The sequence below is a fragment of the Lepidochelys kempii genome, chromosome 8, assembly GCF_965140265.1.
Source record: "Lepidochelys kempii isolate rLepKem1 chromosome 8, rLepKem1.hap2, whole genome shotgun sequence".
Classification (NCBI taxonomy): domain Eukaryota; kingdom Metazoa; phylum Chordata; order Testudines; family Cheloniidae; genus Lepidochelys; species Lepidochelys kempii.
This window is the reverse complement of record NC_133263.1, coordinates 48,879,458-48,907,292: the sequence shown is the minus strand read 5'-3', so window position 1 is coordinate 48,907,292 and position 27,835 is coordinate 48,879,458. Positions and strand designations below refer to the sequence as shown.

The 27,835-nt window shown below is 46.5% G+C and overlaps 2 protein-coding genes across 6 annotated transcripts in view; one reads left to right on the top strand and one right to left on the bottom strand.

Moving 5' to 3' along the window:
• The window catches only part of KLHL20 (kelch like family member 20), a 37,226-nt gene extending 21,439 nt beyond the window's left edge, over positions 1–15,787 (bottom strand). The window contains exons 1-4 of one of the 2 annotated variants that reach the window (XM_073356392.1): positions 15,643–15,775; positions 14,951–15,033; positions 12,327–12,392; positions 1,575–2,148 (exon numbers count right to left, since the gene is read on the bottom strand). In XM_073356392.1, the coding sequence (XP_073212493.1) occupies positions 1,575–2,148; positions 12,327–12,349 (597 nt within the window). In that variant the 5' untranslated portion in view covers positions 12,350–12,392; positions 14,951–15,033; positions 15,643–15,775. Of the gene's footprint in view, positions 1–1,574; positions 2,149–12,326; positions 12,393–14,950; positions 15,034–15,642 lie in introns of both variants that reach the window. The other variant, XM_073356391.1, reaches the window with a different exon arrangement.
• Positions 15,562–27,835, top strand: part of ANKRD45 (ankyrin repeat domain 45) — a 28,255-nt gene continuing 15,981 nt past the window's right edge. For 2 of the 4 annotated variants that reach the window (XM_073356395.1, XM_073356394.1), the window contains exons 1-4: positions 15,562–16,103; positions 19,229–19,431; positions 26,362–26,661; positions 27,440–27,607. In XM_073356395.1, coding sequence (XP_073212496.1) covers positions 16,096–16,103; positions 19,229–19,431; positions 26,362–26,661; positions 27,440–27,607 — 679 coding nt within the window. In that variant the 5' untranslated portion in view covers positions 15,562–16,095. Of the gene's footprint in view, positions 16,104–19,228; positions 19,457–26,361; positions 26,662–27,439; positions 27,608–27,835 lie in introns of those variants that run through there. The other 2 variants (XM_073356393.1, XM_073356396.1) reach the window with 2 other exon arrangements.

The window sequence follows — 27,835 nt, the reverse complement described above, 5'->3', positions numbered from 1 at the left end:
CAATGCTTGAATATTTCAATACAAAAATACTGGATTGTAAAAAGTTATTTGGAGGCTTGTAGTCATGCCCTACTCACGTAACAGTGGAAAAAACACAGCTCTAATACCTGAAAACAGCAAGCATTGAAAATAAACAACTGGCTGATTACTGTCCCTCCCCAAGAAAACAGCAGAATTAACGCAGTACAGAGAAAATGTGGAGTGGAATTGCCAGCTGGAAGCTTGGTCCTGAAAAATTCACTCACCTATGGCAAATCAAGTTCTATGGAATTTAGACTCATTTTTTAAAAAACTCAGTTTCTAGCCCTTATGTCTGAGAAGCCTTCCAAATACATTTGAGCATTAATTGATGCAGTGTGTCTTCAGTTAACTATGGAGCAGTCTTCAACGTATGTGAAGACAGTCAAGCTCAAATCTGTCTGCCCCTGCTTATAACTTACTAAGTGGCACCAGACTGAAATGAACACAACTCTGGATAATTTCACACAGGCTCTTCAGAAAACCCTGTGGGTCACAACCAATCTGTCAATTACACACTGCTGCAGTTTGGGAAAGCTATAAGTAGAAGGGAAGGCATAGAAGTTATTCACAAGGGAAGGGGATCCAAAAACTGGGGAAATAGGTAGAGTAGGAGTAACTCCTTTCAAGCCTCCTGGCTGCTGTGAGGGGTAAAGTGGTATAGGTTCTGGAGGAAGTAGGAGAGATATAATGCTCCTTCTCCCACCAAGGGAGTATAACTTCAAGTTCAGAAAAACCTTTGTTCCAGAGGCTGACACAAAATATATAGCCCCTACACCACCAAGCAGTGACCAGGAAAAGCATTCTGATAGAAAACACAGCCCTATTACTCCCAAAAGAGAATGTGAGGTGGGGCTATGCTTCTCACCAGAGCTCTGCCCACAGGATTCCTTGGTGGGACTCCCTCCTCTTCTATTATATCTATTTCTGGCAAGTACGACTAGTCCTTCACTGAGCTGATGTCTGGTAAGTCTTTCAAATCTGCTAGAAATAACTGAGAAAGTAAAAAACCTGGCTTTGGTTTAAAACGGTCACCTCTGCAGATACACATGTGAATTACTTTCAAACTGTTGCTGAATGACAGATGTGAAACACAGTTTCTGATTAGGGAAGGGAGTTGAGGGCTCCTCTGAGGCCTCTGCAATTTTCCCCACACCTTCCCCAGTTCTCTCCAATCCCTTTATTAAAACTCTATATTTAGTTTCTGAAGTGTGTGTGTGTGAGTGTGTGTTTTAAAAAGAGAGTGGAATGTCACAAACTATTGTTCAGGAACAGTGTCAGATGCAATCCATACACACTGCCACTTACCAATTAGCTTTCAGCATTCACTGTTTATAAGATGTGCATTATTCACATCAGAACATTAAGTTGAGAAATAACTAGTATATGATACAGAAGTTATCATGCATCTTAGTACTAGTGCTGCAGGTACATCCTCTCCCTCTTACTAAGCTAGTCAATACTTACCAGGAACAAGAGACATTGCAGGTAGAAGGGCAGGATCTGTAAGGAGGTACTAAACAAGAAATGCCCAGAACCCACACCCTGCAGCTTACCTCCTGAAAGTTATGTTGTGTGAACTTGTCGGCTATCCTCAGCAGCTCACGGCAGGAGTGAGTGTCAGCAAAAGCCCGTATACCCAGGCAGTTGGAAGGGTCCAATTGTCTTTTTAGGAACTCACAGCAGGCTTCCTGGATCTCAGCCAGCTGGAGTAGACAAGCAGCTGGCAGTAAGGTCTGGACGTTGCCCTCTTCCACTGTGATCTGGGAAGTGTATGCAAAGTCAATCAGTAGCTCCATGGCCCTTTCATCAATGTCTCGAATCACTACCTCTGTCTGCCGACTTTCTGCCAGTTCCCCAGTGAACATGGCTCGGAAATAAGGACTGCAGGCTGAAAGTATCACCCGGTGGGCATAGATCTTTTTGGCACCCACGACTAGTACCACATCACACAACTCCCGGTGCTTCCGCAGAAGATTGATAACCTCCAAGGTTTGTCGAGGGTGCTTGTCTGAGATGTAGGGCATGCGAGCAGGTTGTGGTACCCCCTCTGGTAGTTTGTTGGGATCTCCAAGGGTGCAACGGCTTGTCACATCCATTCCGGTCTCTCCTGGTCGAGTACTGGTACACCTGCAAAGGAGCAAGCCATGAAACAGGATTATCACTGACTCATCTCTCACCAAATGTCATTGGTGGCTCTGTGTCCATCACTATCTGATCTGAGCTGGACATAGAAATAGCACCACTTCCAGCTTCCTTGGCCACCTAGGGAAACAAGCACTTCTGATCAAATAGCTACAGAAAAAAAATTAGTCTAAATCAAAGCATCCCAGTGAGTTAACAAAAGCCAGTTTGCAATAGGCTCACGTTTTCATCTATTTTATAGACTTTTCTGTACTCATCACTGTAGTATCTGAGCATGTCTTACACATTTAATTGAACCTCATAATAGCCCTGTGAGGTAGGGATGTAATATCCCCATTTTACAGGCAGTGAATTAAGGAATATGAGAGTGACTTGTCCAAAGTCACACAAGAAGTCTGACACAGAGCTGGAACTAAATCCCAGATCTCCAGAGTCCCAGTCAAACTCCTTAATACAAGACCAACCTTCTTCTCTTCTTCAGGCTTCCTCTATGTAGATTTTTATATCATCCATCACTGTGGTATTTGAGCACGTGACATCCCTGTAGACTTTCAAAAAGTAAGATGGTTGGCTACTATCTTGGTTATGTGCCTGCTTCCTGGTGCATCCACTAATTTATTTGTTCTCTGATTTTTGTACCTGGACTCTTCAGACACAATACACACCCTGGTGTTTCAGGTGGGTTCCAAGAGGTTGTTAATTTCTCCAAGAAATGGCATACTAAGGACTGCAATTAGTGTGATTGGATCCTAAACAGTCAAAACATTTTCAACAATACTTAAAAAAAAAAAAAAAAAAATCAACTCTCTTTCCCCAAAAGGAAGAAAATAAAGTCAAGATGGAAACCTTAGAAATTAGAAGCCATTCAGCAAGATATATAAACAATAACATTTTGTACAGAGATTGGGGGAGGGGTGGGGGGCTGCCGCAGTATTTCACCAACGTCACTGTCATTAGCTAAGGTGTAAAAAGTTTTCAGCCGCTGCTGCAATTATTTAGTTCTTTGTTGTCCTCCACTAGGTTTTTAGGCCACAACTACCTTTCCCATATGCCCTCTTGCCCCTGGACGGGTATCAGCCACAGGGTATCTTAAGAGTTGAGAGCAAGTGCTTTATACTATCACCACCAGCCACACAAGCCCTCCAAAAAAGGGGTAAGAACTGCACTGTACTCCACCCGCACTGGCTATAAATAGGGAGAACACAGTTGCAAAAAAGGGCCAATGTAATTCTGTGGGTATTAATGTGTGTTGTATGTCAGACTTGGGCAGTAATTGTCCTGCTCTACGCGGCAGTGATGAGGTGTCAGCTGGAGTACTATCTCCAGTTCTGGGCACCACACTGTGGGGTACATTTTGCTGCATGCTTGAAGGAAGAATTAAAAATAGATCACATCTTTTTCTCTCATTATGATCTCAAGTGCACCTTCTAACCACAAGGAAATCGTGCTATTCATGACATTTCAAATAATTCAGTTGCATCTTAGACTGTTTTCCCACCAGCATAAAGCAGCTACATGAGAGATTTTACAGCGGCTCAGCTGCATTGGTACAGCTACGCCGCTGTAAGGTCTCTAGTGTAGACACAAGTTACCAACACAGTTGATTTTGAGAGCTGGGAAGAGAACCAGGCGAAAACTATGAGTGTCTGCTAGAAGAGGGTCTCCAAAGCAGGGTGCGCAAGACCATTCCTGGGGGTGCATGGCAGGAGGAGTGCCGCCGGCATGGCGGCAGCAGCACTCCCAGACCTTTGATTCTTCGGCAGCACACCGGCTCTCCCGGCTCCATCTTCGGCGGCACACCGGCTCTCCCGGCTCCATCTTCGGCGGCACACCGGCGGCAGCTCTTTTTTTTTGGATCCCTAGAGCTGGCCCTGGGGGTGCGCGATCCACAAAGTTTGGAGACCACTGCTCTAGAACAGTGGTTTTCAAACTTTTTTTCTTGTGATCCAGTTAAAGAAAATTGTTCATCCCCAGCTCTGTTGGGTCGCGGGCATCAGGGGTTTGGGATGTGGGAGGGGGCTCAGGGCTGGGACAGAGCGTTGGGGTGTGGGGGTGAGGGCTGCGGCTGGGAAGGAGGGGTTCAGAGTGAGGGAGGGGGCTCTGGGCTGGGGTGCAGGAGGGAGTCAGGGATCTGGGCTGGGGGTGCAGGCTCTGGGGTGCAGGAAGGGGCTCCAGGTTTGCAGGGGTGGGGGGGGTCAGGGCTGGGGAAGGGTATTGGGGCACGGGCTTACCGCCGGCAGCTCCCAGTCAGCAGCGCAGCTAGGGTGCAAAGGCAGGCTTCCTGCCTGTCCTGGCACTGCAGACTGTGCTGCACCCCAGAAGCGGCCAGCAGGTCTGGCTCCTAGGCAGAGGCGCGCAAGTGGCTCCACATGGCTCTCACCCACAGGCACCCTCCCCCAAACTACCATTTTCTGGATACCGGCCAATGGGAATGTGGAGCCAGTGCTCAGGGTGGGGGCAACGTGGAGCCCCGTGACCCCCCGCCTATGAGACCTGCTGCTGGCTGCTTCCAGGTAGGAACTACTAGTTTTGCTACTAGTTTTACTGGCTGGCTGCCAGGGTCCCTGGGTGCTGAGCAAGGCGACCCAGTGTCTTGCATACAGGGCCGGCTCGACATTTGTTGCCGCCCCAAGCAGCAAAAAACAAAAACAAAACAAAAAAAAACACCCAACCAACCAAACAAAAAAACCTGCCGAATACGCCGCCACCAGAGAGAACAGGAACATCGGAGGGAGCTACCGCTGAATTGCCGCCGACGGCGAGACCTGAGTCAGAAGAGTCGCTGCCGAACTGCCGCTGTGGGAAACAACGGAGTGGGGCTTCTGCCGAATCGCCGCCGGGGCTGCTGCTGGACTGCGGCCCCAAGAACAGCCGGAGTGCCGCCCCATCAGCAGCGCTGCCCCAGGCACCAGTTTGCTTAGCTGGTGCCGAGAGCCAGTCCTGCTTGCATGCCGTGACCCAGTACTGGGTTGTGACCCGAACTTTGAAAACCCACTGCTCTAGACTGAGTAAAGCTCCCTATGAAATCTTAGGCTGTTGAGCTTTTTATCCCGCTCGAGCTATATTTTAAGTCAGTTGAATTTGTGTGGTGAAAAACCTGAGCCCCTTGCCTCCAGTTGGGGAGAATGAAATCTCCTCCCTTCCACTAGACCAGAGGTGGGCAAACTCTAGCCCGCCCTTGAGCTCCCGGCCCCGCCCCTGCAGTCTCCCCTCCCCCGCAGGTATGCCGCCACATGGGCAGCGTGGCTTGCGCCCGCCCACCTCCCAGGCTTTCCAATAAGCCAGCCTCGCCGCTCTGAGTGGCATGGTAAGGGGGTGGGGGTTAGATAAGGGATGGGAGGTCCCGGGGGATGGGGAGCGGTTTCATAGGCGTGGGAGTCCCAGGAGGCAGTCAGGGGACAGGGAGTGGTTGGATGGGGTGGAGGGGGAACAGGGGGGTTGGACAGGCTTGGGAGCCCCGGGGGGCCTGGTGTGGGGGTGTGTATGTGGATAGGGGGCAGGGCAGTCAGGAGACAGGGCGGCTGGTTAGGGGTGGGGGTCCCAGGAGGGGTGGTGGTCAGGGGACAAGGAGCTGGGGGGGTTGTATGGGTCAGGGGTTCTGAGGGGGGCAGTCAGGAGGCAGGTAGGGGCAGGGGGCCAGGCTCTTTGGGGAGGCACAGCCTTCTCTACCCGGCCCTCCATACAGTTTTGGAACCCCGATGTGGCCCTCGGGCCAAAAAGTTTGCCCACCCCTGCACTAGACTGAAGTCAGTTTGAAACTGAATAGCTGAAAATGTGGCTTGTTAATAAGAATTCCATTCTATGCAGGTTCTTACACCATGCCCATGATTATGGTATTCTAGTACCTCCAAGGTATCTGGTATATTTCCTAAAGGAAAGAGTGTTACTAAGGGTATGTCTACACTGGAAAATTCAAAGTGCTGCCACGGGAACACTCCCACAGCAGCGCTTTGAAGTGCGAGTGTGGTCGCACGCGAGCGCTGGGAGAGAGCTCTCCTAGCGCTCCTGGTAATCCACCTCCACGAGCGCAGCTCCCAGCACTTGGAGCCTGTCTACACTAGCACTTTAAAGCACTCAGACTTGCTGCACTCCCCTGAGCCAGCAAGTTAGAGCGCTATAAAATGTAAGTGTAGACATACCCTTAATAATTAAAGCAAACTGAACAGATGCAAGGAAATTCAAAGTCAACACTCCCAATTCATCCATAACTTATCTCTGGATAGTGCTGGAGATAAGTGGACTTGGGAATTTTCACATTGGATCAGACCAGATGCTTGATGTTATGTACTGTGGGCTGCTGCTACTTAGAGGCACAGAAGAGTGAATTAAAAAGACCCAGCTGATGGCATCTGTCTGAACAGGATAATAATTTAACTGTATTATGTGTGCATTATGCATAAATATGTGCAGGGAATGAAATGATAACTCAGTGGCTTAGAGGTGTGAAAGACAGAAGGCAGCACTTGATTCTCACATACTAGGCTGGCTGCCTTCCCCCACACAAAGGGCTGAGAGATGCTCCTGAATACTCAGGGTTGATTAAAAGACAGAGTGGGAGACTGAAGAGGAAATGTGTATGCAAGGATCAAAGATTCACACTCAGCTATGCAGATATTCAGAGATTAGCTTCCATCAGTGTGCAAGCTGGGGAAATCAGCAAATACAATGGGATTAAGGAAGCGCTGACAAGATCACTTTGTAGCATACAATGCTGAAAAGTACAAATAGGAACACAGCCAGCCTGCAAGTCAGCTAAATAAATGGGCTGTTTTATCTCCTCACTGTATTTGGCTACGCTGGCTCCCAGAGCTTTATTCATTGTCACAAGCATTTATTAGGCTAATGTCTACACTTGCAGAGTTTTTGCACTGTCAGTTTCACCTGCGATAGGGAACTGGTGAAAGCGCTGGTTTGTGTACTCACTTGCTTCCACAGGCATCAGATAGTGTTTAGATTTGCAGCATTTCCATCACTGATGAGAGGGCAGCTATCCCACAGTGCAGCTCTCTCCATTTTGAGGATAGGTCTTGGGGGAATGGAGGGGGGGGGGGCAGGGTGAGCTCAGGGTCCAAGGTGGGGATCCTTTGCTCTGTAGAGCAGCTATGGTCATTTGGCCAGATCAGCACTTGCAAACAAAACAGGAAAGGGAGTTTCAAAGTTCCCGGGGCTTTACAGGAGGAGGGGTGGACATCTGTTTACCTAGCGGCAGAGCAGCAGAGCTGCTGGCCAGAGTGGTCACCGTAGGCACCATGGGATATCCTCTAGAGGCTAAAAGCTGTTTACACAGGAAGAAGTGTCTCCACTTGCACTTCACCGCAAAAGGATTAGCGGTAAGAACTATACACCTCTCATGGAGGTGGTTTTCTGTTTGCAGTGAAACTTCAGAGTTTCACCGCAAGAAATCATTGGCATGTGTAGACACTCCCGTGGGTTTTGTGGAAAAAAGGGACTTTTTGCGCTTTAAATGGCAAGTGTAGACATGCCCTTAGGCATCCATCCCTGCAGGATACAAGTAAAGCCTACAAGGTTCCAAACATCTATGGCTCTGTTTCTGAGTGAAATTTACACTGACACTTCAGTAATAATTTACTTTTAAGCACCTTTTGACTCTCAGCCTCCCCCCCCACCCACTCACTCACACACACCCTAGGGTGGAAAGCAGCCAGCTGCTTAACAGCACTCTGCAACATTCATTAGGAAAAGAAGCGAAGATCATAGTATCCAATTAAAGCTGCAAGGGGACTGCATTTCAGTTTGAAGAATATAAATATCAGAGTTGGAATTTGGTGTGTACACCAGGCTACCAATTCCTAGATCTGTCATGGGATTTTCAGAACACAAGGAATTTGATTTTATGTCTCAGCCAGAATAAGTTACCTCCAACAGCACAGCGCCCACGCACAACATGCTGGGACATTAGTTCAGTATCGACCGTGAATACCATCTATTAAATCTTCAACACTATGCACTGGATCAACTAGATGTTCAGTGGAGGCTTCTGGGAGCAGAGTACTAACTCTAGTCATCAACAGTGGAAACAAAACAGTGTCCCTGCCCTTCACAAATGTTGGGGTTTAAAGGCTGTCACAGAGTCCCCAGATGAGGCTCTGGAACTGCGCCCTATGAAGCCAGTCAGGACTCAGGTGAAGTCTCCTCTCTGTGAGCAGAGTGTCTTCAGGGCAAAAAGCTCACAGAGCTTCCACCTTCCTGGGTCTGACCTCAGAGCATTCAGCATCCTCTGCCCCTCCATGCACTTCCCACAGCGAGCCAGCCCAGGCGGGGTCCTGGGGAAGCCAGAGGGTCCTGCCCTCCAACTTCGCAGTCAGACATGACTCTTAGCCAGCTAGTAAAACAGGTTTATTAGATGACAGGAACATGGTCTAAAACAGAGCTTGTAGGTACAGAGAACAGGACCCCTCATCCGGGTCCATTTTGGGGGGCAGTGACCCAGACAACCATGTCTGCACTTCATTCTACGTCCCCAGCCAGCCCAAACCGACTCATCCTCCAGCCTCTCCTCCTCTGGGCTTTGTCCCTTTCCCAGGCCAGGAGGTCACCTGATTCCTTTGTTCTCCAACCCTTTAGCTATCACCTTGCAGGGGGGAAAAGGCCCAGGCCATCAGTTGCCAGGAAACAGAGTATCAGCCATTTACATACACTGGCCCTTTGTTCTGCAACAATTACACTCCCTTATTCCACCACCTAGAGACTTAAGAAATGCATAGGGGAAACTGAGGCACCCCTACAGCGTTCAGAGAAAACATTAAGAACAGTCCCACTTCGTCACAGTGGGACATTATCAGTTTACAGTTATGTGTTGTGAACAAGCACTTTTCAAAAACCTGATACTAATACCCTAGATTATTAAAAATTAAATAATTGTAATAATCCAGTTTATCTGTCATGATTTACACCGCTTACTATGACAATTCTCTTATCTTAGTTAATTAAAATCAATTAAGTCAGTTTCACTACTATGAGATTATCTATAAGCAGAAAGAAAAAAGCCAATGAGGCTCTGCAGCCTGAGTCTTTTAATAAGGTTTCTATGTCTTCTGCAGCTAATTTTACTCAGATGAGATCCCAGTCCATGCAGCTGGCTGACTTCCCCAGTGAGAAGCAACAGCCTTCCTCAAACTACAATTTAATCTTTAATTAACTTCATCTCATTCCTCCAGTGTAATCACTGCAGTGAAAACCCATACCTGAGATTCTTTCTTTGCTCAAGGATGACAGTTTTAACCAGTTCCCTCTAAAGCAGAGGCGGGGAAGCCTTTTGGCCTGAGGGCAGCATCGGGTTTCTGAAATTGTATGGAGGGTTAGGGGAGGCTGTGCCTCCCTAAATAGCCAGGCATGGGCCAGCCCCCCCCATAGCCGACTCCCCCTGCTTCTCGCCCCCTGACGGCCCCCCCAGGAGTCCTGCCCCATCCAACCCCCCCTGTTCCCTGACAGCCCCCCGGGGACCCCACCCATCCACCCCCCCAGCTCTCGGTCCCCTGACTGCCGCCAGAACCCCAGCCCCTAACTGCCCCATCCAACCCCTCCTCTCCTTCTTGACTGCCACCCCTGCCCCCATTCAACCCCCCTGTTCCCCGCCCTCTGACCGCCCTGACCCCTATCCACACTCCCGGCCCCTGACCACCCCCCAAACTCCCCTGCCCTCTATCCAACCTGCCCCCTTACCACGCTGCCTGGAGCACTGGTGGCTGGCGGCGCGGCTGCACCAGGACAGGCAGCCGCACAGCACAGAGCACTGGGTCAGGCTGGGCTCTGCAGCCATGCAGCCCAGAGCATTGCACCAGTGGCGCAGTGAGGTGAGGCTGCGGGGGAGGGGGAATAGCAAGGGAGGGGCTGGGGGCTAGCCTCCTGGGCCAGGAGCTCAGGGCCGGGCAGGACGGTCCCGTGGGCCACAGTTGGCCCACCTCTGCTCTAAAGGCTGGATACTTTCTATACAGGCCTACCAAAATCATCTATTGAAGTAATGACACAGCCCAACGCCACTTTGCTTGTGAGCTCTTACAAGACCATCACACAAGGTGCTACTATGTCTGCAGGACATTGATTAAGTATAAAAGTAAATGCTTCCCCAATAGATTGATTTCATAGCAAGATTTATTTGAAATACATTTTGGAAGCAAATAAGCAATAGGATAACAAACAAAACAGGAACCTAATGGCCCACACAGAGCTCCCTGAGATATGCAAAAGATCAGGAGGCCCCTGTCCCCAAAAGATCCATGCCAGTGTCAGCTTCTGGTTGGACTACAGCAATACAATATACTTGGACATGAAGCTGTCAGGTCTTAGGAAACTCCAGTTAGTACACAGCACAACACCTCAACAACACAAGTTAGCATTAGCACATAACTGTCATCTGTTCTCTCTACTAGCTTCCTATAGAACACTGAGTCAAACTCAAGATCTCTGTCCTTCTCTTCAAGGTGCAAGAGGTCTGGACCCAGTATATCTAAAAAAATTTGCCTAATGTTCCAGGATTAGGACCGTGATAGACAATTCTGCTGCTCAGGCACAATGGAACTGTCCATTGCCAGGGTAAACTTGTCTGTGTAGGAGACGGAGCTAAGGCTGAGAAATGAACTTCCACAGAATCTAAAAACAACTTCAAACCTCAACACTTCCCATTCCTTGTCACACAGCACAGCAGCCAAAATAAATGCAGAATCAATTAAAAAACCTCACATATTTTTTCCCCTTGCACAAAAAAAAAAAAAGGGAGGGGGGAAGAGAACCACACATAGCAAATGCTTATCACACTGCTTTATACACTTAGGGAAAGCATTCAGGTATTACAGTGTTGAGGGCAGTACAAGAACCTGAATAGAATAGATGTGTCCTTATGGTTGCTAAAAACTGTTTAAACAGCCCCCACTGCAGAAGATAGAAATATCTGGTAGATTATTCAGTCCATCCTCTGAGGAAAAAAAACACCTCACAGCAGACAGCCAACTGTGTCCCTTCATAGCCTAAATCAGTCTCCTTGTCTCAGCAAAATGATACATGGCTACAATGACACTTGTGTCACGTCCCAGGATGCATTTATTAGCTTAACTGAACCAGTAGCCTAGATAATCTTTTTCTGCTTATTGAGGGGTTCATTTAACTCAATAAGGGTTTGTAGAATGACATTACTGAGCTATTACACAATGCAATTCCTACCACCCTGTTACACAACCAAGTTTAGGTTAGTACTTGTTTCTGCAAACGCAGTAATTAATATCCCTTTTTTAATTAATATCCCTTTTTTTATTAATATTTGTATTAATAATACAAAGTGGCTTATGCTAAAATCCCACCTCTTTTCCTACTGTAATGTTTATGTGATTATCAGCATGCATCTAATAAGTTTTCCCCACTTCCAACAGATATTTTGACCTAATGGACTCAACCAGCATATCAGGCTAGGTGACATTCATGAGTGTTGGTTGTCCAATACCTTTGAAAAGTGATTCTCAACCACGCAAAACACAGATAGGCTTTTTGTAGGCAGTCTGTTTAAAGATACAGAAACATATCTGCTATAAAGCATAACTATGGCACACTCAGTATTAAAATAATCAAAATGGGCAGATATAATTCATGTCAAACAGGCTGGTCAATGTCTCTTTTTAACAAACACAATTCTTCTTTCCTTTGCAGGACAGAGTATGTTTCTGACATAGCTGATGTCAGCATTACACAAGAAGAGATTGCAGATGTGTCCACAGCCCATTACAGTAGATGCAATTAGTATCCACAAATAAGAGACAAATCCCCTCAGCCTGTAGAGAACTGGAGTCTACAGTAAAGGTCACACTAATGCACATCAGGAGCACGATTAGGTTTAAGAAATACTGCTAGATGGTTCATGAGGAAATATTGGTATAATCACACCATAAAATACATGGTCCAAAGTACATTTTTTCAGCAACATAGTGAACTATTCTAAAATGGATGATTATGGCAACACATCTTCTATACTTTCCTTTCTCAAACAGCATATTCATGTTAACAGATGTTTAGTTTTGCCAATTAAAATAAATATTCTTAGTTCTAGAATACACACCTCAAATAAACATGTTATGGGCTAGCTACTTACAAAATCAACTCAATACCAATTGTCAGATTTTGATCAGAGAAGAATCATTTCTTGTTCTGCACCTTACCTGCGCATTGGCTTTCCGTCCATGCACCGTGAAGAGAAGCCTGCACCATACACTTCAAGACCTGACCTAAGGAAAAAGAAAGAATGACAAAAGTGAAAGTATGTCCTATTTTAGCTCTTCACCATGATACAAAGAATAACTAACCATACCCAAATAGTATGACTTCAAGCCCTTATCCAGCTTCAAAATTTACAATCTTGCTAAGAAATGGTTGGGTTGCAGAGAATAAGACAGAAGAAAAGTTAAGCACCTTACAAATAATGAGTTTAATACATTTAGCACAGTGATGGTGTAGGCAAATGTGATACCCATCATGCATTCAGTAAACTGCATACTACACTGGACACCCTAAACAATTTTATCAAGGAAGGAAAGGTTATCTAGGACACCAGGGGGTGGGGAATGGGATATCTCTCTCTACACTTCCAAAAAAGTGCCAGGAGATATTTATACTTCACACACTTATGAGAAAAAGATGGCACTCATTAAACAGTACAGCACTGACGTATACGATCAGGTTTAGGTCTGGACAACTGTATGTCCCAGAGGTAAGAGGAATGCTAACAAAGCCATATATCCACAGAATAAATAGATGAAGTTGCATAATACTGTAACTCACTTTCACTTCTATTAAATGTATATTTACTTTTTCATAGAAGCAATAGTTACATACTTTGTACTCGTCAGACTTCCAATTCTAATGCTGAATACAGCCTCTTTTTACAGGAACATTTGTCAACTAGATTATTTTTAAAAATGACTAATATAATGAAACTCCGGTTTCTGATACAGCATCCTTTAAATGACATGTGAAGCTTCTTTATATTACTCTCTCCCCCCCACCCCTGTTCCCCTTTTAATAATCATTAAGGTCTTTTCAGCAAGCAAGAAGCTGACTGATAGGGGAGACCATAACACTGACTAAGAAAAAGCACAGTCAAATATGCAAATGAAAAAAAAATCTATTAAAATGCTCTCTAACTTTTCAATCTTAGTAGGTAAAAAATCTATAGTAGGTACAAAAAAGAAGTGCAATGTTCATGTTTCTTTTAAAATAGGAACATCAAGCCAATATATAAACTAAACTTTACGGAAACAGTATTTTCTGTACTGTGGTGTTTCATAATAGCCTTTAACATTTGAACTCAAGAAGCGAGAGCAGTATAACAATACTTTCTAATTCTATATCACCTAAGAATCAAACAAAAACAATTTAAGATGCACAACACTGCCAGGAGACTGGAAAGCAGTAAATTATACCACCTACAAGAGCAGATATCCTCAGCATATGAAAAAAGCTTCAAAAGGATGGTCTTGTGGTTAAGGCACCAGACAGGAACTCAGGAGATCTGGACTCAATTCTCTGCTCTGTCACAGATTTCCTTTATGACCAATCTCTGTGCTTCAGCTTTTTATTGTACAATGGGCATAATAATAATAATTCCCTAACTCCTGTATATATTAAAGGTTTAGCTTTACATATTGTTTTTGCAGCCTAATTTATAAAAATCTTATATGGTAAGATCAAGAAACAATCATATGTATAGTCCATCAACATGATATATTATGAACGCATAGGGAAAATTTAATATTTTGCCCTAGTGAGGTTGTTGATTAATCAAGATGATGTTTAGATTTGCTATTTTTAGTTTTGCAGGCTTCTCAAATTATCAGTACCTATTTATTATTTGCTAATAAATGTGACTAATAAATCATTTGGAACCTATTCCTGAGGGGTGTAGAGAGCACATAACTCCGATGCCACGCATGAAACACTTTTCACATGCAGGAAGGGACTTCAGGGAATTATAAAGATCATTCCACTACAAGGTTAACAGTATCGGATGTCACGAATCACCTGTATACATTTAGATAAACAGGCATGTCCATACCTAACCCGTTTACAGCAATGTGAATAGAAGATGTTCACAGCATGCTGCAGGCATTTTGTAAAGGGACTAAGGCTAGGTTCTTCACAGTCCTTTTGTGTTTGTGTCAGAATTAATCTCCCCAAAATATATAAAAAAAGAAATTTCTGTACAATTTTGCTACAATGTCCCTGATTTAATGTCCTCACTGGGATAGTAACACGAGGTAATACTTTGTCCCGTTTGTTGTTTCATTCAATTAATAGTGTTCTTTACTCTCCCATAATGGCCCCAGCTCCAGGATATACACAGATATAGCTATATAGCAGAAATATGTTGCTGTTTTCGTGGATAAGCATAGCTGGTTTTCTATCACCTCCTGATATGACGCCTTCCTTTTGCATCATGTCATGCATAAGACGCGACATGAAACGAAAAGAAGTCGGCAAGAGAACTAGGAAATAATGTTGCTGAAATATAGAAAAGCAACTTAAACAACATTATTCCCTGTATCCCCCGACCTCCAAAAAAATACTGGATCAGGCCCCTAGGTGCATCATCACTCCTCATACCATATCAATAAGGTTTAAATCTCTATGCCTCTATTTCCCCATCTGTAACACTGGGGGAGGGGAGGGAATGTCAAAGGCACAAACAGCAGTTAAGAACTTAAATGTATTGACTTCCAATATGAATGGGCCCCCAACTGCCATCTGTGCCTCTGAGACTCTCCCCAAAATAAGGTATTCATCTCACCGTGATGCTGGATAATTTGTTCACATTTGCAAGGCAGTATGGTGTGCCCAGGATGGGAGGGGCACTCCGACACCATCAGTACCCTAGAGACACATACAAGGCTCCAGCGTGACCCACTGTCTATTCCCAACCAGTCGGGGGGGTGGGGGTGGGGCAAACGGATGCATTGGGAATTTTAAGGTATTACAGTGGAAAATGGAAAGCCCCTCCCCCCCAACCCCGATCCTGCTCCCCAGCTCCTCTCAGAGGCCCGACCCTGCACCCCAGGTCCCCTGCTCCTCCTCCCATCTCCTTCCCCCTGCTCCGAGCCTGTACCCAGCTCCTCCCCCCGCCAGCCTGCACCGCGCTCCGCCCCTGCTCCTCCTTCCCCCAGCCCCGACCCTGCACCCCAGGTCCCCTGCTCCTCCCCCAGCCCCGCACCCCTGGAACCTCTCCCCCATCATCGCCCTACTCTCCCCGCTACTACTCCCCCCAGCCCCGACCCTGCACCTCCCCCATCATCCCCCTGCACCTCGCCCCCCCAAGTCCCAGCCCCCCGGCCCGGGCCCCCGGCTCCCCGCCATCCCTTGAGGAGGCCTGACCCCTCGCTCGAACAGGGGAGGGGAGTCTGCCCCTGAAGGAGCCGCCGCCGCCGCCGCCTGGGAGAGTGTAGCCGGCGGAAGAGGGACCCGGACCCCCGCCCCGTCACTCACGGGCGCGGGGTCTGGGTCTGGGCCTGCCGGCGCTGGGGCTGCGGCTGGTGCTGCGGGTCCCGGAACAGCGAGTAACCAGCCCCTTCAGCCCGTCGGCTCAGCCAAGAGGACTCGGTCCGTTCTCCCCAGCCTTCCCCCCGGAACCGCAGCCGCAGACACCACTGTTCCGGCCTCAAACCGGCCCTCCCGCTTTCCTCCGCCGGGGATTGGGGCTCAGGGGGCCCAATGGCGGGACGAGGCTGAAGGTGGACGCCTGACCGTCATGGCAGCAGACTGCGCTGGTATCGCCCTGAGTTGTCACGGCTGAGTCCCCACATGTAAAGCCCCTTGGCAGTGGGTCACCGCCAACTAAGGTGGCCGCCAGTCCCTTATTACAAGGATGTCCTTTATTTTTTCATCTCTGAACAAGATCGGGAGTTTTTGAGTGCTGCAAAAAGCAGCAAGAAATACCCCATGCGAATGTAGGTGAGTACTGCTTATTACTGATGATGATTGATTAATAATAATGATGATGATGATGATAATGGCGGGAGGAGGAGTGGGGCAGGAGTGCTAAGAAAACAGTCCCTTTTTTTTTTGAAATGTTGGCAACCCTACTGTCAAGTGTCGCTGTGTCACGGCAACGATCACCACCAAGTGTCACGGCAAAGTGTCATGGTAGCAGGTCACCACTAAGTGTCACTGTGTCATGGCAAAGCATCATGGCAGCAGCTACCACCAAGTGGTGTGGTAACGGATCACTGCCAAGAGTCACTGTGTCATGGCAACTGTCCACCACTAAGTGTCATGGTAACAGGTCACTGTCAAGAGTCACTGTGTCATGGCAAAGCATCATGGCAACAGTTACCACCACGTGGAATGGTAATGGGTCACTGTCATGTGTCACTGTGTCATGGCAATGGGTCACCACCAAGTATCATAGTGTCCTGGAGAAGCATTCACCTCACAGCAATGCATCCCTCCATCATGGCAGTGTGTCATGGAGAAATGTCACACCAAAGGGTCATAATGCCATAACAGAGCATCACCAGGCCACAGGAAAGCATCATAGCAAAGTGGCACCACATCACAGTGAAGTGTCACTGTGTCACGATAAAGAGTCACAACGAACTGTTGTGGAGAAACATCCCAATGAACCATCACCATGTTGGGGTAAAGCATAGCCATATCACGGTAAGTGCCACCAAACCACAGTGCAAAAATGTCACCAAATGTGGCTTAATGACTCAGCACTCCTGATGACAAGAATTCAGAATACTAAAATGCAGGGTCACACATTTTTTTAAACATTCCAAATTTGTAGGTGTGTTCAGGATACATTAGGATCCATAATTAAGGAGCTTGGCACATTTTCACTTATTTAAAGTGGAATGTTTAAAAAATTTTGGGGACAGGTGGGATTTGGAAATTTTGGGGACAGGTGGGATTTCTTATTGTTTGCTAGGTAGGGATTATTATCCCTATTCTACAGATGAGGAAATGGAGGCATGGACAATTTACATGACTGGCCCATGATCACACAGTGAGTTAGTGACAGAGCCAGGTACGGAACTCGGGGATTAGTCCAACATTCCAGCACAATCCAGCAGCCTAAGTAAACCTGAACTAATAATATTTTACATTTCTGGAGCACCATTCCTCCCAAAGAATGTTAAAGTACCCTACAAATTGCAACCTCTGCAACAAGTGTGTTGTGTTTTTTATTCTTTGCCTATCAGAATAACTTAAGATGCTCAGAATGACTCAAGACAATTCTCATCTCCACACCAAGCAATAACACTGGTGAGAGAACAGCAGATTTGTGTTGGGTCAAAAATGAAAGACGAGCAGTTGCAAGGCCTCATCTCAGGGTACTTCAATTGGACTCTGATTCTACAAAGACTTATGCCCCTTCTTAAGCATGACAACCCATTTCAAAACAAATGTGGGGCAGATCAGTCAGCCCTTATCAGCTCAATGACTGATTATCAATTATTATATCAGTTTCACTAGGCTCTGGGAATTCAATGTGCATTGATGTGAATAAACAGAAGTATTTCCTGATGATTAGAGCAGGAAACTGGGAGTCAGGATTCCTGGATTCTGTTCCTGGTTCAGAGCCCCGACTTGCTGTATGGTCGTGGGCAAGTCATTAAATTGCTTTGTGCCTTGGTTTCCCCAGCCTGTAAAATGGAGATAGTATAACATCTATCTCACAGGAAAGACTGTCACCTCATTATTGTCAGGATTATATAGCTTTTCACAAGGCGTCCTGCAATTACAGCTGCCTATGGGTCCTGAATTCACTTTTGGGATCTGTGAAACATTATTCCTTTGAATCTCCAGGTGCTAAGGTAGCATTACAATCTTATGACTCATCCCCAGCCTAGCAATTTTGTCTTGAAAGTGGGATGGTTGTGAGGTTTAATCAATGATTGCATAGTGCTTTGTGATCCCTTGATGAGGCAACCTAAGAATGCAAAGTGCTATCTTGTTAAAATTGCATCGCAAACTCAGCATCTCCTTAATTTGTTAAATAAATGGAGTGGATTCAACTCCCTTCCTTTTTGATGAGTTACACTCACTTGGGGAGGTTCGATTGTGAAGTTTATATATCACTCTGCCTAGGGTGAGTTCTGCTCCACCACAGAAGTTGCTCCGGAAGCCCGCAGTGTGCAGATGCTGCACCATCCTGAGGAAACTGGTGTGGTGTGTGCCCTTTTTTGTGATCAGCCAACGCTACTCCCGTCTCCTCCTCCTCCTCATTGCTTTTAGCATGTCTTGCATATCAAGTGGGCAGTGGGAGGGAGCAGTCTGTGTGCTGTAGGGATTGTGACTGCACCCCGACACGGTGGGAATGGGCAGAAGGAGAGAAGCTTCATGTGTCTTACAACCCTCTTGCTCACCTGGGTCCTGATCCAAAGTCCACTAAAGTCAACTTCATTTCAATTCAAGGAGACTTTATTGCCATGAAAAGCTATGCAAATAGTGTCAAAGTGTTTAAAAAAAAAAAGACAGACCCCCTCAGGTATCTATTATGGCAGGTACAACCCACCCACGAATGGGGCCACACTGTGTTTGGGGCTGGATCCCTTGCATCTATTGGTCATTACTGTCCATTCCCAATGAGGTGGCAGGTTGCTATGTGGTGTGCTGCCATTCCTTTTCTTGGGACAAGGTGTGTGAGGTAGTATCTTTTACTGGACCAACTTCTATTCTCAACCAGAGAACAGAAATTGATCCAATAAAAGATATTACCTCACCCACCTTGTCTCTCCAATATCTTGGGGCTGACTCGGCTACAACAACACTGCATATCCCTTTTCTTGTTCTTGGGTCAGACACAGTAGCAAGACTCCCATTCACTTGCAGTCAGGCCCCTGCTTAGTGGCTATGCACAGTCTAGTCCAAAATCTTGTGTGACTCCCAGAGACATCACTGACCTGAGAGGAATTTTAAAGAAAGCTCACTGACATGATACCAAGGGTTTGGAAATGGCTTTTAAATCCCTTCCCTAAAGGTTAGTGTCAGGAGATGCAGGCTGGCATCATAAGGCTTTGATGATTCCTCCAGCCATATTCACCAGTGATTTCCCTCTAACTTCCAGCCTCAGTGGCATTGTGCACCCTGGAACCCTTGGCAGCAGGCCTGGTCCCTCAGCTGGCTGGGCAGAGCCATTCCGTGATGTCAGCCTTCCCTGGAATCCGGAGGAGAGTGAAGGTGGCACACAGAGAACTGTTGCTGTGGCAACAGCAAGAAGCTGTCTGCATCGGTGGGGCCAGGCAGGGCCGGGAATAGCTTTCTTGGGAGGTGAGGACATTCCCGCCGTGCGCAGGTTTGTGTGAGCCCTAGAGGGGCCCTAATTGTGTCTTGTTCAGTGTGGTCATTTAGGGCGTGATCCTGAGAATCTGCACGAGGGAGCTGTGGGACGTGCCAAGTGTGGTGCTTGTTGTCCCACAGCAGCCTGGGTCCAGTCGGGAGCCACTGAGAAGCATTTGAGCAGAGAACAATGAAGCTGCATGCACAAATCCAGTGTAGCAGGCCCCCATCTTGTGAGCTTCAATGCCACTGTGCAGGGGGCTTCCTCTTGGCAGCTGGCCCTTTGTCCTATGTTTTTCAACACAGTTACCCTGAAAACTGTGTGAGCATAGTACCTGCAGTTTCCACTGGGATCAGTGAGTCTGGGACACTCAGCCCCAGTCAGGATCAGGTCCTTCTATGACCTATCCTCCTCTAACATGGCTTTTCTTCTTAAATGTTTGTGCAAATGGCATTTTCCCATGGGCTGGAGAGAGAAGTAGCCTCACAGTAAGAATGTATTTGCCCTCTCATGAAAAAACAGAAACAAAATGGTTCCTGTCAGCTTACGTGACTTAAGTTGGGCCTGATGCAATTTCCAGGTGTGGTCCCTTCCTCTTGTGCAGCCCCACTGACTTCACTGGGACGCCACATAATCCTCTGTCCTCAATTAACTGAGTTAGACCTGGATCCTGGGAAAATACATGCAAACTGTGCCTAGAAAGTCCCTCTCTTATGGAGTACATAGATATTAAAGTCCCCGGTGTTTTTGTTCCTTAATCTCTAAGTGTTTGTGTATTTTAAATCTGTGGATAAGTGCTTTTGTGACAAAATGAAAATAAACAATGGCTATATAGATATAGATAGATAGATATTACAGCTGTCAAATGATTAAAAAATAATTGCAATTAATCATGAGAAAAATAGTTGAAATTAATCACAATTTTAATCACACTTAATAATAGAATACCAATTTAAATATATTATAAATATTTTGGATGTTTTTCTACATTTTCAAACATTGATTTCAGTTACAACCTAGAATACAAAGTGTACAGTGCTCATTTTATCTTATTTTATTACAAATATTCGCCATATAAAAAGATAAAAGAAAGTATTTTTCAATTCACTTCATACAAGTATTGTAGTGCAGTCTCTTTATCATGAAAATGCAGCTTACAAATGTAGATTTTTTTTTTACATAACTGCACTTAAAAACAAAAGAATGTAAAACTTTAGAGCCTACAAGTCCACTCAGTCCTACTTCTTGTTCAGCCAATTAGTAAGACAAACAAGTTTGTTTACATTTGCAGGGGATAATGCTGCCTGCTTCTTATTTACAATGTCACCTGAAAGTGAGAAAGTGTTGTAGCCAGCATTGCAAGGTATTTCTGTGCCAGATATGCCAAACATTTGTATGCCCAGGGCCAGTGCAACCATTAGGCAAACTCGGCGATCGCCTAGGGCGCCAAGATTTGGGGTCACCAAAAAGCGGTGCCCCAAATTTTTTTTACATTTTAACTTGTCTTCTCTCCGACGAGCACGGGTGCTGTCTGGCTGCCGCGCAGCGCATGGAGCCGGGGGACAGACTGGCAGGGCGGGGCCTGGCCTGGGCGCAGCTTTCACTGCGGCAGGCAGGGCAGCACCGCAGGCAGTAGCAGATTTACCATGGCGCCAGCTATGGTGCCAGGCCCACACTCTGAAGGGACCCCAGCGGCCGCTCTTCTCCATCCCCCTCTCTCCCCTGCGGGGCAGAAGCTTGGTACTGCGGCTCCTGGGGCTCTGTCCTGCTCCAACAGGGCAGGCTGTGCTGGCAGCCAAGCTCCCCCCTCCCACACCTCTTCCCCCAGCTGTGCTGGGTTCCCGCCTCCCCCTCTCACTTCCTCTCCCTCCCTGCCACCAATCAGCTGTTGCCCTCCAGAGGGAGCGTGAGGAAGCGGAGAAGAGGTAGGGGCGGGGCCTTGGGGAAAGGGGTGGAATTGGGACATATCCCCTCCAGCCCCCTGCCATCAGCCGCTCAGGGCAGGGGGCTGGGAGCATCCCCATGACCCTAGCCCACACCCCCAGCCCTCTGCCCTGACTCTCCACCCCCCAGGCCTCTGCCCTGATTCCTGCACCCCCCTCACACCTCCCCAGCCCTCACCCCTGCACCCCCGCACATGACCCCAGCCCTGACTCCTGCACCCTCCTCACACACACCCAGCCCTGACTCCTGCATCCCCTTTGCACCCTCCCATCCCTCTTCCCTGACTCCTGCACCCCACTCACACACCCCCAGCCCTCTGCCCTGACTCCTGCACCCTCCCAGAACCCCATCCCTGACTCCTGCACCCCCCACAAATACCCAGCTGCCCCACACCCTATGCCCTGACTCCTGAACCCCCTCACACACACCCAGCCCCCAGTCCTGACTCCTGGACCCCTACATATATCCAGCCCCCCCCACCTCATGCCCTGACTCCTGCACATCGCCACCCCCATCCTGAGCACCAAACAGGAGCTCCTGCACACCCTGCTGCAGATATCCACCTGCACCCCTTGCACCGAATGGGAGCTGCCCCAGGTAAGCTCTCCACACCCAAACCTCCTGCCCCAACCCTGAGCCCCCTCCCTCATTCTAGCTCCTGGCCAGACCTTGCACCCCAACCCCCAGCCTGCTCCTACATCCTAACTCCCTCCCAGACCCTGCACTCCCACTCTCAGCTCTGTGCAGAGAGAGACGAAGAGAATGGGCTAGAACTGGGGAGAAGGTAGGTACCTGCTCTATGTGGGCAGGGGTGAGGGGGGGATCCTGTTTACCCCCTCCCCAGTCCTGCTGCGCTTGCAGTTTACTCCCGGCCCCTCCCTTACTCCAAGGACCAACCCTAGCTCCCGCCCCGCTGTGCTTTTGTCCCCAGCCCCTGCCTTGCTCCAGTCAGCAGGGACTGATCCTCCCCCCATGACCCAATGTGCTCATCTTGCCCCTGGCCCCTGCCTTGCTCCAGCTGGGGACCAATCCTTCCCCCGGACTATGCCCAGCTGTCAGGGTGGATAAAAATCAATGACTTTTTAAAAAAAATAAAAAAATTGGATTTTTTAAATTTAAATCGGATTTTTGAGGGAAAAAACTATCTAAAATAGTTTTAATTAAGATACATTATATCATGGAATAGGGATTATAAATTCTAATTCTACAGTATGAGACAATATATTCATGTAATGTTTAAGAAAAGTTTTGTAAATGAGTTCTAATAGTTCATGGATTAGGGACCCAATCTTATGGGGTTCCAAAGGCTCCTGTATAGATTATATAGGTTAATTTTTCTATCTACCCCATGGGAGTCAGTGCTCAGTCTAGAGGATACCATCAGAGATGCTTAGTTTTGCAGTTCTCAAACTGTGGATTTGCGTCTCCAGAGGTAACATGCTTGTTAACAGCAAAAATGTTTTTAAATAAAATAAATAAATAATATATAGGGGTGAGAAATAACAGACCTCAACTCTATTGTCCCTCTGTAAATTTGTGTACACAAGGTCAATCCCTTACCTCTCTTTAAAAGTGAAAAGTTTCAAAAAGTTCAATGAATAGAAGATTGTTGGGGGCAAAATAGATCTGGACAAGGAGAAGAAGTCTGGAGATAAATGTGAGAAGTGAGGGACAAATGCTTTTTTGTTAAAATATTATGTTTGCAGTTGAAGAAAAAAATCCAGAATACTTAACTTTGTTGTTTTAGTTAAGTAAAACAATTTAAATGTCCGTCTGGTGGTGTTCTCCTCCTAATACAGCCTGGTAAGAAAATCCTCCAAATATTAATGATTAACCTCTTGAATTGGAGATAGTTCACCTCCCAATGACTTCATAAATATCTGCTTCAATTATCTTTGTTAAATGAAATAACCAATCAGAAAATGAATGATTGATATAGCTGTAATACTCATCTGAAAAGTTTTCAAAATAAATCATGGTTTAAAAATGTATAGTGTGTACCTTCTAAAAATGAAACCTACATCTCTCTGTGTTGTGAAGAATATGTATTAAGGTTATAACAACCAACAAGAATGCACTTTTATGTAGAAACCCAAGATTAAATCAAGTCTTCCTAACTAGTGATTTAAGTCATGATTTAAATCAAATCCACCCTGCCTGCTGTGCTCTTGCCTCTAGCCTCTTCATTCCCCGGGGGGGCCACAAATATGTTTGGTGCCGGGCCCACAAAAAGTTAATCCAGCCCATGGGGAGCGCAGGGCCCAGCCTGCTCTGGGGCAGAGCACAGCCCCCGCGGGCCAGCGAGGTGGGCCAGGTTCGTCCCTCTAAGGCGGGACCCTTTGCGGAGCAGGGCCGTGGCAAGACCAGATGGGAGCTGCAGGTGGGCACTAGGGGGATGGAGCGGGACTCCTTGCCCAAAGCCTGAGGGTACCTGGGTACCTGCCGCTGCCTCCCCGTGTGCCCCCTGCAGCCTTCCCGCTGGTGCCCCAGCTCTCCATAGCAAGCAGCCTTGGAGACCCCTGCCTGCCCCCCTTATTCTACATTTGGTCCAGGACATTTTAAAATTTCTTGGGGCAGTTTACCCATCTCAGGATTTCTATGGGAAGTGCTCACCTGGAGCCACAGCTGGTCAATGCAGAGACAAGCGGGCACCATGAGGCATTATAGTTACCAAACATGGAAACCTCCCCCTCTGGGTACCCAGAACGTGTGTGTGTGATGTAATTTTTCTCGTCATGCACAGCCATTACCCGTTCTGACAGGCTGTTTATAATGCTAAGTTTACTAGTTTTCGGAGGTTGTCAACTGAGGCTAACTATTTTTGTTGAGTTGTTTCAGATTTAAGACTCTGGCAAGTGCTGCTGCATCATTTCGCTAATACTTTGTGTCAATTGTGTGTGTATGTTAAGTATTTGAGTGTATATGTTTATGTGCGAATATGCGTGTGTAGGTTGTTGAAATTAGTCATATTGATATTGTCATTGCCACTTTGTACCGTAGTGAAGCAGTACGAGGGAAGGGGGAAGGGGGGGGGCGCGCAAGGTGGAAGTTTCGCCTAGGGCGCAAAATATCCTTGCACCGGCCCTGTGTATGACCCTTCATGCTTGGACCTCCGTACCAGAGGACATGCTTTCATGCTGATGATTAAAAAAAATGTGTTAATTTCTGTTGGTGGCATCTGACTCAGATGATGCAAATGAAGGTGCATTAGTCTGCACTGCTTTGGATCCTTTTTATTTTACTGTGCAAATACTTGTAATAAAAAATAATATAAAGTGAGCACTGTATATTTTGTATTTCGTGTTGTAATTGAAATCAAAATATTTGAAAATGTAGACAAACATCCAAAATATTTATAATGCATTTAAATAGGTATTCCATTATTAACAGTGTGATTAAAACTGTGATTAAAACTGTGATTAATCATAACTATTTTTTAATTTAATTTGTTTTGTGTTAATCGCTTGTGTTAACTGCAATTAATTGACAGTCCATATATATACACAAAAAACAGTGTGTGCCCAGTTTCATGGGATTAAAAAGTATGTCCCTGTCCCCCAATCAATATCACTGTTGCTAGCTTCCTAGGGCTGTAATTAATAGCCTCACAACAACCTTGCAAGTTTACATTATTATCCCCAATTTACCAGTGGTGAAACCAACACATGGAGAAGTTATGTGACTTTTTCTGAGGTCACACAAGGCCTCATACAACGTCTACTGATATCAATGGGAGTTTTTCCACTGATTTCAGTGGGTGATGGAGCAAGCCCATTGCTAATAAGTGACAAAGCAAGGTCTAGAACCCAGCAATCCCAACTTTCACTGGTCCATTCTAATAATTAGTCTGTGCAGACTCCCCAGCAGCTGCAAGAGAATAGGAGCCCATGATTTTCAATACCAAAATATGAAATGGAGTACTTGTGGCATCTTAGAGACTAACAAATTTATTTGAGCATAAGCTTTTGTGAGCTACAGCTCACTTCATTGGGTGCATGCAGGTATGCATCCGATGAAGTGAGCTGTAGCTCACGAAAGCTTATGCTCAAATAAATTTGTTAGTCTCTAAAGTGCCACAAGTACTCCTTTTCTTTTTGCGGATAGAGACTAACACGGCTGCTACTCTGAATACCAAAATAATTATCCTTCTCCAGCAGCGCAGTTAGTAAAAGGTAAAACCATGAATTGCTATTTTTTCATTTTAACCAGCAGGGGGAGCCAGTAATGGGATGAATATACAGTAATGGAAATAAATTGACACTGGGCAGAAAAAATTACATTTGAATACTTTATGTAAGGGCTACTAAGTTCAAAGAAAGTTCATTGTCTTGCTCATACCAAGCTCTGCCTGATGTATAAACTCATGGAAATCTGTCTTAATTTATCACAATGATCTGCACTTAATTGGTTGCTAGTTAATTTGATCTACTCTGCCTGAGTTAGGTGGCAAGCTCTTTTAAACACTACATTCTGCAAAACTGGCATGTGCATTGGTAACACTGTATCGCCAACCCCAAAGTTCAAAACTCATGAGCCTGACACACACACATCACAAACCTGGCTTTAAAATCATGAGATTAAAAAAGAAAAAAAAGTAAACGTTAGGTTCTTGGTATTTGCCCCTCTGGGGTTTAAGCCATTAGGGTTGACATTTTCCAGCTGTACTCTGCAGCCATGAGGGACGAAGTGTACTTTGTTTTTTAAATGAAAGCTGAGATTCTCATGTAATATCATGGTTCCAACAGCTGGGGCTTTAAGAAAAATCACAAGACCAATGATAAAATAATGAAAGCTGGCCACACTGTAAATAAAAATAATACATTCATATCAGGGAGGGTCATTGGTGAATATTGGATGTGCCCCATTCTATTTTGGAAAAGACCCAGGTTACAATCCTGGTGAATATATATATGGGCAAACCACAAAACCAATCAGCTGCTTTAAAGGATTCCATACTGTTTCTCCTTTTTTGGCAGACACTGCTCTAGAGACAATGGAGCTAGGAGAAGCAACACAGCCAGCAGATACAGGGGAGCCTAAGGAGCCAGAGTATTCTAACCCTCTCCTGAGGCCTGCTCTCACTGGAGATGTGGAGGGTGTGCAGCAGATTTTTGCTGACCCAGAAGACCCTGATGGTGAAAAGGCCATGCAACTTCTCATGGAAAAGGACATCATAGGGAGAGACCTACTGTATGCAACCAGCATGGCTGGACAGAGTGCAGTCATCAGAGCACTGGCAAAATACGGAGTGGTCATGAAGGATAAAACAGCCAGAGGTATGCTGCTGACAGCAGCGGGCAACGGATTAGGCCCCATACCTGCTCACTCCGGCCCTGACCCAGTCCCCATCCAAGCCAATGCATTGACTTCATTGGTGCAGGATCAGCCCTTCTGCTCCTTCAAGCTTAGCCTGACTTCTCTGAATTCACATTCACTTACTCCTTCCACCCTCCACTCTGCCTCTGTGAAGCTTGATCCAAGCATCACTGAGGTAATGGTATCCTTTCCATTGACTTCACTAGGCTTTGGATCTGACCCGAGATCCCCACGTGGCTTTATACTCACCTCCTCTCCAAGTTCACTCACCCCCCCCCATCCTGACCTCTCCTCTGTTCCCTTCCTGTAACACTCCACTGTTAGAAATTGATCTTCCTGTTCTGTTGTCCCAGCTGCTTGGTCATCTCTCACTTCCTGCAACCTAAATTCTCTAACCCTCTTGCCGCAAAACTTCCCTTTCCTCTGTCGTACCACTGATTCCAGACTTCACGTGCCTTTCCCCTCCCCTCCATGGCTGGCTCCTTCCCTGTACATTTTGTCTGAGGATTGCCCTTGGCCACAGTTTTCTCCCCCCCTACCGCCCCCGACTCTGCTGTGCAGCACTGGTTAGTTGCTGACCTCCCCTCCAGTGGCAGCTGCATTACAGGGGGGTTTCACGTGTACTTAGCACTTTGGGAAGAAAGTAGCTCTGAAAATGCAAAGTATTATTAGCTGGTATTTGACCCCCAGCAAGATACCTCTCCCTTTGGTTCTGATGACTTCTCTATCATGCCACAGGTTACACACTCCTCCACTGTGCTGCGGCCTGGGGCCAGCTGGAGACTTTGAAAACTCTGGTAGAACTGGAAGCTGATATTCTAGCAATGACCTTCCGGGGTGAAAAGGCCCGAGATATAGCCGACCGTTATGGACAGACAGACTGCGTCGAATTCCTGGACTGGGCAGGTGAGACTGGTAACGCCCAACTACACAGGGGAGGTTGTGATCACCATGGGTTAGAGCCTCAGCTGGTGAAAGTCCATCAGAGCTCCACTGGAGTGAATGAAGCTATGCTGATTTATACCAGCTGAAGATTTGACCCCCATGTCTGTAGGTCAAGTGAATTTTAAATACTACTCTAGGCTTGACCTGTAAGGTGATTGATCCAACAACAAATGCAGCTCCTATGGTGAG